This window comes from Gracilinanus agilis, chromosome X (assembly GCF_016433145.1).
Source record: "Gracilinanus agilis isolate LMUSP501 chromosome X, AgileGrace, whole genome shotgun sequence".
NCBI classification, from domain to species: Eukaryota; Metazoa; Chordata; class Mammalia; order Didelphimorphia; family Didelphidae; genus Gracilinanus; species Gracilinanus agilis.
The window spans coordinates 66,837,866-66,855,277 of NC_058136.1; the positions used below are offsets into that span (position 1 = coordinate 66,837,866).

Here is a 17,412-nt window from a genome sequence, read left to right on the forward strand (position 1 = left end):
CAAATTCTGGCGCCCCCCCCCCCAGTTTCCCCATGGCCTCGTTGGCTCATGACCGAACATCTGTCCGTGGGGATTCCTGGCCTTTTCTGAATTCTGCTGAGGGAAGTGGGGGCTTCAGGCTAGTCAACTTCCACAAGCATTTTTGTGTTGGATGAAATGAAGTCCCAAGGGTCAGCCTTTCACTCCTAGCCTCCACAGCTGGGAGCTGGCCTGAGCTTTACTCCTTCCTGTCTTTTTCCAAGGATGTAGGGACCATGATGGAGCATCAGTGGCTGAGAGTTAGCAGAAGAGAAGAGGAGGAGGAGGAGGAGGAGGAGGAGGAGGAGGAGGAGGAGGAGACAGAGAAGAGAAGGAACAGGATGGGGAGAAGGAGGAGGGAAAGCATCCCCTCTATGGGGGACAGACAGATCATGTTCCTGATTGAGATGGTGGCCACGAATGCCACCTGGTGGTTAAATCAGCACTTAGAAAAAACTCCTCTTTTCATCTGCTAATGGTTGAAACCTCATCCAGTATATGACCCCTGAACGTCTCCATTTCGAGGCAGCCAGAGAAGTCCGTTCATTCCAGATTGCCAGCCAGGAAAATTGAGTTAATGGCTCAGGCCTTCACTCTCGTGCATTTCTTTTCCACTCAAGCCCGTTCATCATCTCGAATCTTAACGTCCTGTGACTCTGAAACACACTTTATTCAGCCCTTTCTCTGGGTGCTTGAAAGTCAGCCACTATAGATGGCCAAGAAAAGAAAACCAGCCCACTTTCAGATCCTCTTAGAGGAAGACCAGTACGATGTCTTTCTCTGCTTCCCTTTTTGTTGAGTGTCTGGTTGCAAAACTAACGGATGAGGCAGCTGTCGGGGAGGAATTGCCCATGGTTACAGAAAATAGGAACTGGCATTCCAGTTCTATTGGCGGCCACAAAGACCAGGCAGACAGTTCTCTTGGACACGCCAGTGCACACAATGCCAATGAGTCATCCATTGTATTTTTAAGTAATTTTTTCCCAAACTTAATAATCATCAGCAAAAACCATCAGACAGGTAGACAAAGTAAAGTCATGCTTAGGACCGTGAGCTTCAAAGGATTTATAGTTGCTTTAAAGAAATGTCTGCCTGTAAGCTCAAATAAAATATTTATAATAAATACCTTTTAAAAAAAACCCTTACCTTCTGTCTTAGAATCAACACTGAGTATCGGTTCCAAGGCAGAAGAGTGCTAAGGGCTAGGCAATGGGAGTAGGTGACTTGCCCAGGGTCACACAAGAAGTGCCTGAGGTTAGATTTGAACCCAGGACCTTCTCTTTCCAGGCTTGGCTCTCTATTCACTGAACCACCTAGCTGCCCCTAATAAATATTACTTGCTTCTGTGTCCCCTCCTAATTCCTCTTCCCTTTGTATTTTTATTGGATTTTGCTGCCAGTAAGTATATCTTCGTCTTCATTTTTGTACCCCTAGCCCTTAACACAGTTCCTGCCATATAGTAAGTGCTTAATATGTGCCTCTCAGCTAACTCTATGTTGGGAGTAGGCTGAGGGTTCTGTGCATCTGTGGTGGGGCTCTGGATTCAAATCCCTCTTTCAATACTTACTGGCTGTATTACCTTGGGCAAGTCACTTAACCTAACCTCCCAATGTCATAAGCATTGCCACAGGATTTATTTACTCAATTATAAGTGATCTTTGATCTGAGTTTTTACCCTAAGAATTGTCTGCTTCTCACCTTTAGTCAGTGTAGATCAGCGATTCCCAAACTTTTTTGGCCTGCCGCCCCCTTTCCAGAAAAGATATGACTTAGCCCCTTGGAAATTATTTTTTTTTAATTTTAATAACAATGAATAGGAAAGATAAAAAGATTGCTGCAGCACCCACCAGGGGGGCGGTGGTGCCCACTTTGGGAATCACTGTTGTAGATGTTTCTTGAATGTGGATTCCTTCCACTAAGTGTGGTCACAAAATTTATCTTAGTATGAAGCCACCATCCCTGATGGTTGGCCCGAGTCTGAAGGATCTCACCAGGGAGGTCGTTTCTAGGGGAGGAAGCACACATGGAGATGGTGATGGATGCATTCTAGGGAAAAGTTCCAGTTACTCTCTCCTAGTTGTGATGTTGCTTAGGATTTCATACCTTCTTCCTCACTGCTGTAGAAGCCCAGTGAGCCCTTATCAGGCATGAGTTTAGGTATGAGTTGGACTAGTGTCCCTTCCAACTCTAAGGCCTGTGATGCCTTGACTTTTCAGACTCTCCTCATGGAATTGGATTGTTAGCATTCCTGACACTCTCCTTCTAGGGAATTGCCACTCTTCTCTATTCTTCCTTTATGCCCTGCCCTTGATCCTATCTTCTGCAAATTAAAAAAAATCTGTTGGCAAAAGAGTTCCCCGTGCGTCCACATTAGTCTTCTTCCCATTTATTATTTCTTATAGTGCGACATGAGTCCATATGGCTGTTGGCTCAGAGACACACACTCATCAAACTCATTTTTGGACCATACCTATGATTTCATCCCTGTCAGAAACTCGAGGTAGGAGACTTTCTCTGCTAATAGAGAGCCTTGCTATCTCAGTAACTTATTGTCCCAGAGTTGCCAGATTCATTGAGAGCTGAAGCGAGTTGCCCAGGATCCCACAGCCAGTATTTATTTAAAAGGCTAAGGTGGGTCTTGAACTCATATCTGACTCCAAGGCTATTTCTTCATCCACTAGGCCAGGGGTCAGCAACGTATGGCTCTCGAGCCATATCTGGCTCTTTCGAGGGCCAGATATGGCTCTTTCTGCAGGAGCCATAAAGTCCATTTTTTTCAGGCACTGTTACAGGAGCGGCACTGTGAGCACTGTACGGCTCCCACAAAATGACATTTTAAAAAAGGTGGCCTTTATGGCTCTCATGGCCAAAAAGGTTGCCGATCCCTGCACTAGGCCAATGATGGGCAAAATACAGCTGCAGGCCAGATGTGGCCCCTTGAAATGTTCTATCTGGCCACACGACATTCTTCCTAATCTGACGGATACAATATAATGAAACTGTGAAAGAGTCGCCTTAGAAACAGACTGACAGATGAGCATTTCCTTTCCTTTGGCCCCCTCTGTAAAAAGTTGGCCCATCACTGGGCTAGGCCATTCTGCCTCATTGGACAAATAATCTACTGATTTCCAGATCTTCTCTTCTCAAAAGCATGCTGCCCTGTATATTTGCAAGCCATTTTCAGAGTCCAATAGTGGTGGGAATGGAATCAAGTCATTCCATTCCAGTCGGTCCAAGGCTCCTTGACTTCATCACTGAGTCATTTGTTGACATGTGTTGGTTTCCAATTGAAGTGTGTCCTTCCCCCAGGCTGCCTTCCTTCTCCTCTCTTTTCCACATTGTTCTTTGTACTGTTTCATCATTTGTCTGAGGGAAGTATGCATGCTTATGAAGGCGTGTAGCTCCAGTCATGGTCATTGGGGGCAATTTGGTCCCATAGAAGATACTTGAGAAAGTAGGAAGAGAAGAGAGAAGAGTTTGAGCTGAATGAGGAGGAGGAGGAGGAGGAGGAGGAGGAGGAGATGATTGTGAGCATGATTTTTGACTAGGGGGAGGAGGAGGAGAAATATGGAGGAGTTGGGGAAATTTGAGGAAGCTTGAGACAAATCTCCATCCAAATTATCCCTGTGGTTTCCAAGGGGAATGGGTGAAAGAAACAGGAAAGGAGGGAAGGATTCAAGGAAGTGGCCAAGAAAGAGAATGAAATGAAGAAGGTGACTTGGGCTTGTGAGGAAGATCAGCGGTTGAATTTGGGGAGGAGGAATTTGGCAATGTTTGGGAGAACTTGAGGGAAGACTTAAGAAGCTAAAGGAAAAAGGACAAGATGAGAAAAGATTAAATAAAGCCACATGACAAATAAAACAGATTGGTCGAGTTATAAATGGTAACAAATGGATAAAGCAAATGAGAGACTCGTGAGAGAAAAGTCGGGAAGAGTGAGGCTCACCAAGTCGGTGAGGGGGAGAAGATAAAGCTGAGTGTGGCTATATGGGCCTGCAAACCTGAGTATTTCTGTCATGGATTATATGGAGTCTGGAGAGTTCTAGAGAGCAGGGAAAGCTTGGCCAGGATTCACCATACATGTGTACTATTCATCCCTCTGCCACAGCCAAGAAGTGCAATCTCTATTCAAGGTTGCTGCTGTCTTCCCTCCTGGTGGAGGAGGTGAAGTGTTTGAAGACTGAATTTCCACACTCCAGATTATCAGGGACAAGGAAGTAGTTCTTTTTAAACAATGGGAGAGGGGAAGCTGGGTAGCTCAGTGGACTGAGAGCCAGGTCTAGAGATGGGAGGTCCTGGGTTCAAATCCAACCTCAGACACTTCCCAGCTGGGTGACCCTGGGCAAGTCACTTGACCCCCATGGCCCACCCTTACCACTCTTCCACCAAGGAGCCAATACACAAAAGTTAAGTGTTTAAAAATAAAAAAATAAAATAAAATAAACAATGGGAGAAGGGCTTTCACATGGGGAGGGAAAAATATACCAAGTGGCAGAGGGGAAATTTGAACTCTGTCCTAGAGGTTGCCCAATGAATCCATGTGACCCAGAGGAGGAAGGGAAGAACCAGAAGGAACTGAAAAATAAAGATGTAGGAAGCAGATGCTGCTCTCCAAGAAATGAAAAAAATCCATCCACAGGTACCACTGGGTGAGCCATCATGCAGCAAGGATCTGAGGAAGAAAAGAGGAATGGCGGGAGACGGTGCCTTGCTTTAGGCTACTCTTTTTTCTTGGCTGAGTGAGAACAAGATAGAGATCTGTCGTCTTCCCAAGGCATGTTTCCAAGACAGAAGAGAGAAAACTCCCAAGACTTGTCAAAACGGATGACTTCTACCCATTTCTTGGTAATTCACACGGGTGTGAACAATCCTGGCAGAAGGAAGCCCATTGGAAGCGTTGCCAATGATGACTTCTCCAGCATGAAAACAAAGGGGCGCAGGTGGTGTTTTCAGCACTGGCGTGTTCGGAAAGCAAATGATGCAGAAGGTAAAAACTGATCCAGGAAGTAAACATCTACTGAGGATAGGATCTGAATTTCTGGATCATGGCTTAAAATACAAGAATGACAGTCTCCTGATTAGGGACGGCAAATGCCTCATCAAAGACCCAAGGCTGGTGAGAATGCCCCTGCCTGATGTCATGGAAAGGGCCTTGAACTAAAAAGAATGGGGGAGACAGAAGACTGCCCGTGCCAAGTTAGATTCTAGCTACAGTGTAGGAAGCAGAATTCTTCATGGAACAAACCAGTTCACAGGAAGCAAAACGCAAGTCATGAGTCAAACTCGTGGCTTTAAACGTCTATGTCCAAATGTCCCGAGTTGAGATCATTAGAGGCAATGAGGTGGCTCAGTGGATAGAGCCCCTGGACTTGGAATCTGAAAGACCTGAGTTCAAATCCAGCCTCAAGACACTAGCTGTGTGACCCTGGACAAGGCACTTAACTTCTGTTTGCTTTAATCCACCGGAGATGGAAATGACAAACCACTCCAATATCCTTGCCAAGAAAATCCCATGGATAGCATTGGTGTGCTATGGTCCACAGGGTCACAGAGTCGGACATGACTGAATGACTGAATGTCAGAGGAACTGGAGACCCTTATTCAAGAAGGCAAAGATGAGTATTTATAGGCATCATTGAGAACTGGTAGGAGGAAATCCATGCCTGGGATATGGCTCTAGATGAATATATTTCCCCCCCACCAAAGAAACAGCAAATCAAAGGGTCTTGGGGGTGGGGAGTGGATAGTGCTCTATAACAAGAAGGTATACTTATATGAGGAAATCAATTTACCAGAAGTAGGAAAAGCGTGGTGGGGACTGTTTGGATGAAGTTCAATGGAGGGAGAAACAAAAGTGATTTTGTCATTATAAAATACTTCAGACTAACTAGACTGGAAGAGAAAATAGATGGGGAATCGATCAAACATGTCACTATCACGGCCCAGAGTTGTGGGGGACAGACAATTGCTATAGCCCTCACTCAATCAAAAGCAGAACAGCCCGCAATTTTTTTCTTTTTTTAATTTATTTAGAATATTTTCCATGGTTTACATGATTCATGATTCCCCCCACCTCTTTTCCCTCCCTGCTTCCGGGGCTGACAAGCACTTCCACTGGGTTATACACATATTATTGTTCAAAACCCATTTCCATGTTATTCATATTTGCAATAGAGTCATCTTTTAACATCAAAACCCTAATCATATTCCCACCAAACTATGTGATCGATCATATGTTTTTCTTTTGCGTTTCTGTTCCCACAGTTCTTTCTTTGTATGTGAATAGCATTCTTTCTCCCAAGTTCCTCTGGATTGTCCTGGGTCATTGCATTGCTGCTAGGAGAGAAGTCCATTACATTAGACTGTGTCACAGTATATCAGTCTCTGTGTATAAGGTTCTCCTGGTTCTGCTCCTTTCGCTCTGCATCAGTTCCTGGAGGTCTTTCCAGTTCACATGGGATTCCTCCAGTTCATCATTCCTTATAGCACAATAGTATTCCATCACCATCAGATACCACCATTTGTTCATCCATTCCCTAATTGAAGGACACCCCCTCATTTGCCAGTTTTTTGCCATCACAAAGAGTGCGGCTATAAATATTTTTGTATAAGTCTTTTTCCTTATTTTCTCGTTGAGGTACAAACCCAGCAATGGATCAAAGGACATGCATTCTTTTAAAGTCCTTTGCATATAATTCCAAATTGTTGTCCAGAATGGCTGGATGAATTCACAACTCCACCAACAATGCATTAGTATCCCAATTTTTGCCACATCCCCTCTAACATTTATCACTTTCCTTTACTGTCCTATTGGCCAATCTTATAGGTGTGAGGTGGTACATCAGTGTTGTTTTGATTTGAATTTCTCTAATCGTGAGAGATTTAGAAAACTTTTTCATGTGCTTATTGATAGTTTTGATTTCTTCATGTGTAAGCTGCCTATTCATGCCCCTTGACCATTTGTTGATTGGGGAATGGCTTGATGTTTTGTAAATTTGACTTAGTTCTTTATATATTTGGAAAATTAAACTTTTATTAGAGAGTTTTGTTATAAAAATGTTCTTCCAATTTGTTGCTTTCCTTCTAATTTTGGTTGCATTGGTTTTGTTTGTACAAAACTTTTTTAATTTGATATAATCAGTCATTCATTTTACATTTTATAATGTTCTCTATCTCTTGCTTGGCCTTAAATACCTTCCTTTCCAACAGATCTGACAGGTATGCTAGCCGAGGATGGGAACCTTCAAAAATGAATTTTTTTTAAACCCTTGTACTTTCGGTGTATTGTCTCATAGGTGGAAGAATGGTAAGGGTGGGCAATGGGGGTCAAGTGACTTGCCCAGGGTCACACAGCTGGGAAGTGTCTGAGGCCAGATTCGAACCTAGGACCTCCCGTCTCTAGGCCTGTCACTCAATCCTCTGAGCTACCCAGCTGCCCCCCAAGAATGAATATTTGAAGAAACAAAGGCAAACAATTGTGCTGAGGAGGAAGATGGGGAGTTATCTGAAGAGAGTGATCTAGATGCACAGTGAAGTCACCAAGCATCTTAGATTTGAGGTTATATATGCAGGTGGAAGCAAGAGCAGTTAACAGAGGATAAATAAAAATACATGTACAGGGGACTCTGACGAAGGGCCCAGAGTGCTAATGGTCAGATTGTTTAGGCTGCTGAAGAAGTGTGTTCAGTCCTACCTGACTCGTGGGTACTCCATTTGGAGTGTTTTTCCATTTCCTTCTCAAGTTCATTTTACAGATGTAGAAAATGAGGCATAGGGAAGTGTTTTGCCCAGGGTGACACAGCTAGGAAGTGTCTGAGGCTAGATTTGAACTCAGGAAGTTGAGTCTTCTTGACTCCAGGTCTAGGCTTTATCCACTGCAGCGCCACCTAGCAGCCTGCTGGTAAAGAAAGCTAAGGTCAAAAAAATGGCAGGTATTTGAAAACTTGGTGGATGAGTGATAATGTTTACAGAGGAAGCAGAATTATTGAATTTTTATTTTAGTCCCTTTTCTTTCTTCCAAGGAGAACTAGACAGGACAGAACAAAGCTAGATATCAGGGAATTAATATTCACGGCAAGTAAGGAGATAGTAAGTGATTGCCTAGCCCAGTGATGGGCCAATTTTTTACAGAGGGGGCCAAAGGAAAGGAAATGCTCCTCTGTCAGTCTGTTTCTAAGGCAGCTCTTTCCAAGTTTCATTGTATCGTATCCTACTTGTTGTATTCATCAGATTAGGAAGAATGTCGTGTAGCGGCTGGATAGAACATTTCAGGGGGTGCATCTGGCCGGCGGGCTGTAGTTTGCCAATCACTGGCCTAGACAAACCAACACTGACAGTAAAAAAAAAAGAAAGTCATTAATGATTTGCTGTCAACTAAGGGCAGCTAGGTGACTCTGTAGTGGATAGAGTGCTGAGTCTGGAGTCAAGGAAGACTTATTTTCCTAAAGTCAAATCTGGACTCAGGCACTTACTAGATGTGTGACCCTGGGCAAGTCACTTCACCCTGCTTACCTCAGTTTCCTCATGTATAAAGTGAGCTGTTGAAAGAAATGACAAACCAGTCCAGTATCTTTGCCAAGAAAACTCCCAATAGAGTCCCAGAGAGTCAGACGTGACTGAAATGACTAACAACAACAAAAGCCAGCTTTGGAAGATGTCTCCAGTGGGGTGCCATAGGGATCTGTGTTTTGCGTGATGCCGTTGGGCATTTTAATGAATGACTTGACATGCTTCAACTGATTTCTATATTTGAAGGAGTGTCATGTGGAAGGAGGTTTCAGCTCATCCTGTTTGGTCAGAGAAGGCAGGATGAGGCACACAGTGGGTAGAAGTTGCGAGGGGGCCAACTGAGACTTCAAATCGGAAGAACTTTCCCAGCAATTGAGTTCTCCCAAGGGGTAATGGGCTGCCTTTGGAGGTGGTGTTTCCTCCTGCCTAGCTCTTCCCTCGGAGCCTGAATGATCACTTTTGGGGCACGTTAAAATGGGGCTTCTTTGTTGAGTCTGAACTGAACTGAAATTCCCCTAGAGTCCTCCTAGCCTCCCATGATTCTTTGCTCTTGAGTGCATATCCTGGACCCCAACACTTATTTCCATCTCTAAAATGGGAATAGCAATAATTGCAACATCTACCTCATAGGCTTGTTCTGATCAAGCATTAAGCCCTTATTAGGCACCTACTGTTTATCAGGCATTGTGCTAGGGGTCCAAATACGATGGATGAAACCATCTTTAGTCTCAAGGAATTATATGGAATTCTCACAATATTCTCACTTTAGGGAATTCTCATTCTAATTATATCTAAAATGAATATAACGAAAATAAAAACAAAAAAAGACCAAGTAGTTAAATATGGGGTAGGTTAGGAGGGAGGGTACTAGTGTTTGGTGGAGATCAAGAAAGCATTGGGCCAAAGATGATGCTTTACCTGCAGCTTGAAGAACGGGACAGAGAAAGCTACCTCTACAAGGCATGGATGGGGTGGGAGTATATTCCAGGCATCTGGCATGGCCAGTACAAAGGTGTAGAGAAGGGAGATTAAGAGTTATGTGTTGGGGGGGGCAGCTGGGTAGCTCAGTGGAGTGAGAGTCAGGCCTAGAGACGGGAGGTTCTAGGTTCAAATCTGGCCTCAGACACTTCCCAGCTGTGTGACCCTGGGCAAGTCACTTGACCCCCATTGCCCAGCTCTTCCCACTCTTATGCCTTGGAGCCAATACATAGTATTGACTCCCAGACAGAAGGTAGGCATTTAAAAAAAAAGAAAAAAAAAGAAATGCTTGAGGGGGCAGCTCAGTAGATTGAGAGCCAGGCCTAGAGACGGGAGGTCCTGGGTTCAAATCTGGCCTCAGACACTTCCCAGCTGGGTGACCCTGGGCAAGTCACTTGACCCACATTGCCTAGCCCTTACCACTCTTCTACCTTGGAGCCAATACACAGTATTGATTCTAAGATGGAAGGTGAGGGTTTAAAAATAAGAGTTATGTGTTGGGACATATAGGCAGCTCAGCGGATAGAGAGTCAGGCCTAGAGAAGGGAGGTCCTGGGTTCCAATCTGGCTTCAGACACTTCTTAGTTGGGCGACTCTGGGCAAGTCACTTGACCCCCATTGCCTAGCCCTGCCTTGGAACACATATATATTAGTAATTCTAAGATACAAGGTAAGGAGTTTAAAAAAGAATCATGTGTAAGGAGCAGAGAAAAAGCCAATTTGAGTGGATCATAGCATGTGGGAGTGGGAATGAAGTCCAATAAGTCTGGAAGGATCGGGTGTAGTCAGATTGTGAAAGCCTTTAAAAGTAACCCAATTTCAGTTCTATCCTAGAGACAATAGGGATCCAGTCAGGCTTATTAAGGAAAATCATTTTGGTGGTCGTGTGGAAGGCAGATGTGGCTGGGGAGAAATCTAAGGCAGCAAAATAAATTAAGAGGATAGGCGAGAGGTGATGAGGGTGTTGGTGGAGGCGGTGGTGTCTGCATGAGGGGAGCGGAGTTGGATGAGACATGGTAATTAACAAATGTTTATATGGCTGATGAAGAAGAGGGAGTTCAGGATAATGATGTTATAAACCTGGGAGACTGGAAGGCTGGTGAAGAAGGAGGTTTGGATGAGGTGAGGGGTGGTGGAGGGGGAGGAGTTAATGAATTCCGTGTGCAGTACTTCCCAAGTGAGCCCTCTGTAGCCATTTATATAGAGGGATAGCTCAAAGTAGCATCACGCTTCTAGACATCTTCATTTCTAGATAGAGTAGATGCCAGCAGTCTCTGGTACTCTGGCCCAAATATCAATTTGCTGCTTGGTCCAGTATAGACGCCCTCCCAGGTAGATATTGACATTACTTCCTGAATATCTAGATTTACCTGGCTTTCTGGTTCACCAGTATGTTGGAAGGAGTGCCAGATGGGACAGTCAGATAGCCTTCAGTTTTACCACTTAATAACCAGGGGGCCTGGGGCCAATCACTCAATCATCCCTCAGTCTCCTCAACTGTAAAATGGGGATAATGATGCTTACTTTAGCTACCTCACAGGAACAGTGTAATGAAAAGAGATCCGGGATATAAAGTGATGGAACAATGAAAGCATGAATTTATGAAGCTTTTTTTGACCACTTACTATGCATAAATACAGTGGATACAAGGAGAAAAGTGAGATAGTCCCTCATCTCAAGGAGCTCACTCTATCGGAGAGACAACCATGGCTCAGTGGATGGAGAGCCAGGTCTAGAGACTGGAGGTCTTGGGTTCAAATTTGGCCTCATATATTTCCTAGCTGTGTGACCCTGGACAAGTCACCTAGCCCCCATTGCCTAGTTCTTACCACTCTTTTTTCTTAGAATCAATTCTAGGGCATAGGGTAAAGGTTTAAAAAATAGTCTGTGAATGGGAGTCAGGAAGAACTGAGTCCAAATCTTGCCTTAGAATCTTACTAGCTGAACAACCCTGGACAGTGACTTCTATACGCTTCACTTCCCCTGACTGTAAAATGGGAATGCTAATAATAGCACACCTACCTCCCAGAATTGCTATGAGGAAAAAATGGGACAATTCTGATAATTTCTTTTTGTATAAAATTTATTATTTTTTAAAGTATTTTTCCATGGTTACATGATTCATGTTCTTTCCATCCCCTTTCCCCTCCTCCATCCTGGAACCAACAAGCAATTCCACTAGGTTATACATGTATTATCACTCAATACTCATTTACATATTATTCATTTTGTAATAGAGTAATCTTTTAAAAACCAAAACCCCAAATCCTATATCCATATAAACAAGTGAAAAATCAAATTGTTTTTCTTCTGTGTTTCTGCTCCCACATTGGGCATTCTTTCTAATAAGCCCCTCAGGATTGTCCTGGATCATTGCATTGGTTTTAGTAGAAAAGTCAGTTACAGCTGGTCATGCCACAGTGTATCCGTCTCTGTGTACAAAGTTCTCCTGGTTCTGCTCCTTTCACTCTGCATCACTTCCTGGAGGTCTTTCCAGTTCACATGGAATTCCTCCAGTTCATTATTCCTTTGAGCACAATAGTATTCCATCACCAACACATACCACAATTTGGTCAGCCATTCCCCAATCAAAGAACATCCCCTCCTTTTCCAATTTTTTGCCACCACAAAGAGTGCAGCTATGAATATATTCTTGTAATTTCTTTTTATTTATCTATTAATTAATTAATTGATTTTTTGGGACCCTCACCTTCCATCTTGGAATCAATACTATGCATTGGTTTCAAAGCAGAAGAGTGGTAAGGGCTAGGCAATGGGAGTGAAGTGACTTGCCCAGGGTCACCCAGCTAGTGTCTGAGGTCAGATTTGAACCTAGGACCTTCCGTCTCTCGGCCTGGCTCTCAATCCACTGAGCTACGCAGCTGCCCTCTATTCTTATAATTTCTTAACGATATTTATAAGCATTTCACAGGCCTTAAAGCTCTCTATGAACAAGAGCTAGCTAGTTATTATTATCTAAACAAATCTTCACTGGGAGCCCATATCGAATACAATGGCTGATATGAAGCTTAGTAAGACAGATGTGGGCTTTTCCTCTAGGCAGGTTGTAGCAGAAATAAGACAAATACAGAGAGAAGTATAAAAAAGGGTTTGGGGTGGGCAGGGACAGAGATGTGGGGAGATGTCCTAGTATAGTGGAAGGAGCTTTGGTATTAGAATCTGTGGATCTGGGTTCAAATTTTAGATTGGTCACTTACTACTTTCTGACCTTGGTCAAGTTACTTCTCCTTGGGCCTCAGTTTCTTCTTTTTTAAAAAGGGGAAGTTAGATTAGGTGGGCTCTGAGATCCCTTTCAACATAGGATTCTATGCACGACCCAGGGCACGTCCCTTTTTCTCTTTGGGCCTTGGTTTCCCCATCTGTAAAATGAGGGTATTGATGGTCGCTGGGGTCTCTTCCAGCTCAGAGTCTTATGATTTCTTGCAGTGCCTAATGGATTTAGATTAGAATTGAAATGACCTCAGGCAGTTAGTAACGTTTCTCCTTTTCACAACTGGCCCTGAAATATGAGTGTCTGAAAGATTCAGTGCCTGATCCTTCTCCCATCTGGGGTTGTCGCTTTAAAGATGGCAGCATCGGTAGAGTGAAAGCAGGCACCTCCCCAGTTCCAGTAGAGAGAAAAGTCTCCAAAAGAGACCAGAATAGTGTGAGATGAGCCTGGCGAAGGCTATGGTCTACTTCTTTGAAGAATGTTTTAGCTAATAGAAGGGTACGTTCTATTTCACTTAGAAGTTAGTTAAAATAACAACGGAACCCTCGTCCCATCCAAAGTCATCGATCCAGCTAGTCTGTGGATCCCAGTTCAGGAGCTCCAGAGTAGGGCATAACCGTGAGTGTTCGCCATCCCCGTTTCTCCCCAGGGTCATTTCTTTCCATGGGATATAGCCAAAATGCTGCGGGGACTCCCAGCAGAGAGCTCCTTCCTGGCTGGGAATAGGAAGGTAGGCAGAGAAGGGTATGGATCGGTGAGGATGGAGCCCTTGAAATTGTAAATAAAGGCTGAGATTTCAGCATGCAAAACTTGAAGTGGGAAGAAGGGCCATCATAGGCGGAGGGACTGGTTGTTGGGAAGCTGAGGACACACATATTCAGGGACCAGTCCTGAGTGTCATTCAGTATACACACAATTTAGGTAATTAGATGTATTTAGTCCAGTGATGGGCAAACTCAGGCCCGCGGGCCAGATGCGGCCCCCTGAAATGTTCTATCCAGCCCTGTGACATTCTTCCTAATCTGTCAAATGCAACAAGTAGGATACAATAAAATGAAACTTGGAAAGAGCTGCCTTAGAAACAGACTGACAGAGGAGCATTGCCTTTCCTTTGGCCCCTTTTTCAAAAGTTGGCCCAGCACTGGGCTAGGGGAATGGTGAGATCCAAGGCTAGAAAGATAGATGGAATGGGATGATGGTGGAGCAGCCAATCTAGAAGGCTTCCTTTCACTGCCTTGGGTCAGTGGAAAGGCATCCAGGTCTTGGAATAATGGGGTCAGAGCTCTGCCTTAGGAAACAGAGGTAGTTTTGGAAGATGGATTGAAAGGGGAGAAACTGAGGCAGAGAGGTAGTTAGCAGGCTGCCACACGTGTTCAGCTCAAACAAATTCTTGATCTAGAAATGGGAATGTTGGCAAGAATGGAAGTCAGTGGGCAGCTGGGTGGCTCAGTGGATGGAGAGCCAGGCCCAGAGATGGGAGGCCCTGGGTTCATATCTGGCCTCAGACACTTCTTAGCTGTGTGACCCTGGGCAAGTCACTCCCCCTCCCCCCACTGCCTGGCACTTCCTGCTCTTCTGCCTTGGAACCAATACACAGTATTAATACTAAGATGGAAGGCGAGGGGTTAAAAAAAAGAATGGAAGTGAGGGTTGTATGTACATGTAGGGAGGCTCTGTTGGCTCCTTGGGAGTGATGAAGGGGAGTAGAGTCAGACTGAATGCTTATGGTCACTGGGGACCCAGATGAGAGTCCAGAGACAATGGCTTCCCACCTCTGTCTCCTACCTTATTTTCAGCAGATTCAGGAGACCATAGAATCTTAGATCAAGTGCTGAAAAGGACCTCTGAGGTCCTCTAGTTCGACCTCTTTATTTTACAGAGGAGGAAACTGAGGCCCAGGGAGGGAAAGGACTTGCCCAAAGTCATCCATACGCTAGAAGAGACATCAGAGCAACCAAGTCTAACTCCTCATTTAACAGAGGAAGAAACTGAGGCCCAGGGAGAGTAAGGGACTTGTCCAAGGTCACCTGTAGGCTAGAAGAGACCTCAGAGTCCATCAAGTCCAACTTCTCATTTTACAGAGGACGAAACTAAGGCCCACGGAGGGAAGAGGACTTGACCAAGGTCACCCATAGACTCCTAGCTCTAGAGCTAGAAGAGACCTCAGAATTCACCAAGCCTTAACTCCTCGTTTTACAGAGAAGGAAAATGAGACACTTGGATGGGGTGTGACTTCCCCATGGGCCCCTGAGCAATAAATGGCGGAATCAATCTCTGGTCCCTGAGTCCTCTGTGCCCCAGATCCGGTGCCCCTTTTCACTGTAGAGGCGCACAGTAGGGACTCCTATTCCTGTGGTCTGATAGTGAGAGTCCACAGCACAGAGTCTCTGTCCTGGATCTTGGCCTCATGGGGAGCCCCTGTCTAGAGGGGTGGGCTTTACCTTTACTTCTTGTGCCTTTACACACTTCCCTAGGTGACTGCTGAGACTGCAGGGGGCATGCAGTGTCATCCTTTCCCATTTCCCCAAATGGCTCATAATCTTTCCTTCTCCCCAGGGACCTGTGGACTTAACCCTGAAGTACTGCGTTAGGAGGAAGACAGAATCCATCGACAAGAGATTCTGCTTTGACATTGAAACTAACGAAAGGTAAGCAGATTCGTTTCTCAGGTCGGCCATCTTTGTGACCACCGTGCCAACTCGCTGTGTATGTTCCCCCCCCACACACACAAGGTCCTTATTTTAGGGACATCAGAGTCTGCCCACAACTTCTTCATCCACACTCGGGTTCGACTCTCAGTAGGAGTCCCTCTCGTGTAATTTCCTACCTCTAATACTTCCCACAAACCCTTCAGTCGGCCACATCCTCATCCTTGGGCAAGCAAATCTCCAGAGCAGCGGCCGTGGTCTCCACTCTTCAAGCACCCATGACTTCATTGTGGCTACTTATTTATTCACCTACACAGATTGAGACTCCTCTAGGATTTAACAGAAGTCTCATGGATGTTGCTGTGGCCAAAAAGAGTCACCACCCTAGAGTCCCTGTGCGGTCTCTTTGGTAGACGATTGGCCAATAGGGAATTACGGAAGGATCTTTTTCTGGCCACAACCATTCTCAGTGACCATGGAGGGGAAACAATGGCACACAGTATGAGTTCCTAAATTCTGAGAAGCCCAGTTGATGGAGTCAGGATCCAGAGAAATCTTCACAGGCTAGAGTAGGGCTCGCAGGCCATAGAACAACAGGCGCCGTACCAGATTTGGCCCAAGGCCTGCAATTTTCCAACCTCTGGGTTCAAGCATTGAACCAAATCTAATAAGATAAAAGAGAATAGAGATAACGCTTGGTTTAAGAAGGTCAACCTAGCAACGATAGGATGGGGCTAGACAATGGCTTTTTGTGGGGCAGGGGTCAGCGAGGTGGCTCAGTGCATAAATCAAGACATGGAAGGCCCTTGATTCAAATCCGGCCTTGGACACTTCCCAGCTGGGTGACCCTGGACAAGTCACTTAACCCCCATTGCCCACCCTTACCACTCTTCTACACTGGAGCCAGTACACCATATTGATTCTACGACGGAAGGTGATGATTTTGAAACAGTAATAACAATAATACTAATACTTTGCTCCACCTAGACAGCCGGCATAGCAATTGAAAGCACTGACTTTAGAGGTAGTGAGTTCCCTGTCACCAAAGGGTTTCAAATGAAGATCTTGACAGGCTTCCAGGCTATAGAACAATGGACCTTATTCAATTTCTGGGCTGTAGTTTTCCCACCTCTGGACTCGAGCATTGGACCGAATCCAATAAGATAAAACCAACTAGGGATGAATGTAAGTAAAGTCTTCCTCTTGGGTTCGGAATTACTGAGAATCTGTTCTTGGGTTGGTGCCTAGATAAGGTAGGCGGGCTGGCTGGCCAGGAGAACGTCCATGGGGCCTCATTACATCAGGAACTTGTGTTCCCACTACATCCTCACAGGCCGGAATTGATTTTCTGGGTCCAGTCCAGAATTGTGGTTGTTTTTTGTTGTTCTGGGTCAAGATAGCAAATAACTAGCAAACTCAAGCTGGTCCATACCGCTGACTGGTCTTTGTTTGTTTGGCTCACACTTAGGATTTCTTTGATGTGGGGAAGGTCCTTCACCAGGGTTCTTGACCTGGGGTCCACGGCTGGATTTCACTGGGGGATCTATGGACTTGGATGGAGGAAAAAACCCAATTACATCCTTCTTTCAATATCATTGGCTTCCTTTCTAATCCCATGTGTTTTATTTTGTTTTATTTTATTTTATTTTATTTTATTTTATTTTATTTTTAATTAATTAATTTGTTTATTTATTTATTTAAGCCCTTAACTTCTGTGTATTGGCTCTTAGGTGGAAGAGCGGTGAGGGTGGGCAATTGGGGGTCAAGTGACTTGCCCAGGGTCACCCAGCTGAGAAGTGTCTGAGGCCGGATTTGAACCCAGGACCTCTCATCTCTAGGCCTCGCTCTCAATCCACTGAGCTACCCAGCTGCCCCCCTCATGTATTTTATTTTATACATTTTAAAATGTGATTCTAAGAAGGGAGACATAACACAAAAAAGGTCCCTCTTTTAAGTGGTAATCTAGAACATGCAACCCATAGTACTCTCAAGTGTGGCCTGGACTAGATTGAAATGTCATTCCCATTT

The 17,412-nt window shown here is 44.7% G+C and overlaps 1 protein-coding gene across 1 annotated transcript in view; it reads left to right on the forward strand.

Annotated features, from left to right (window-relative positions):
- The window catches only part of OPHN1 (oligophrenin 1), a 195,844-nt gene that overhangs the window by 81,539 nt on the left and 96,893 nt on the right, over positions 1-17,412 (forward strand). The window contains exon 11 of the mRNA XM_044682887.1: positions 15,293-15,384. Coding sequence (XP_044538822.1) covers positions 15,293-15,384 — 92 coding nt within the window. The remainder of the gene's footprint in view (positions 1-15,292; positions 15,385-17,412) is intronic.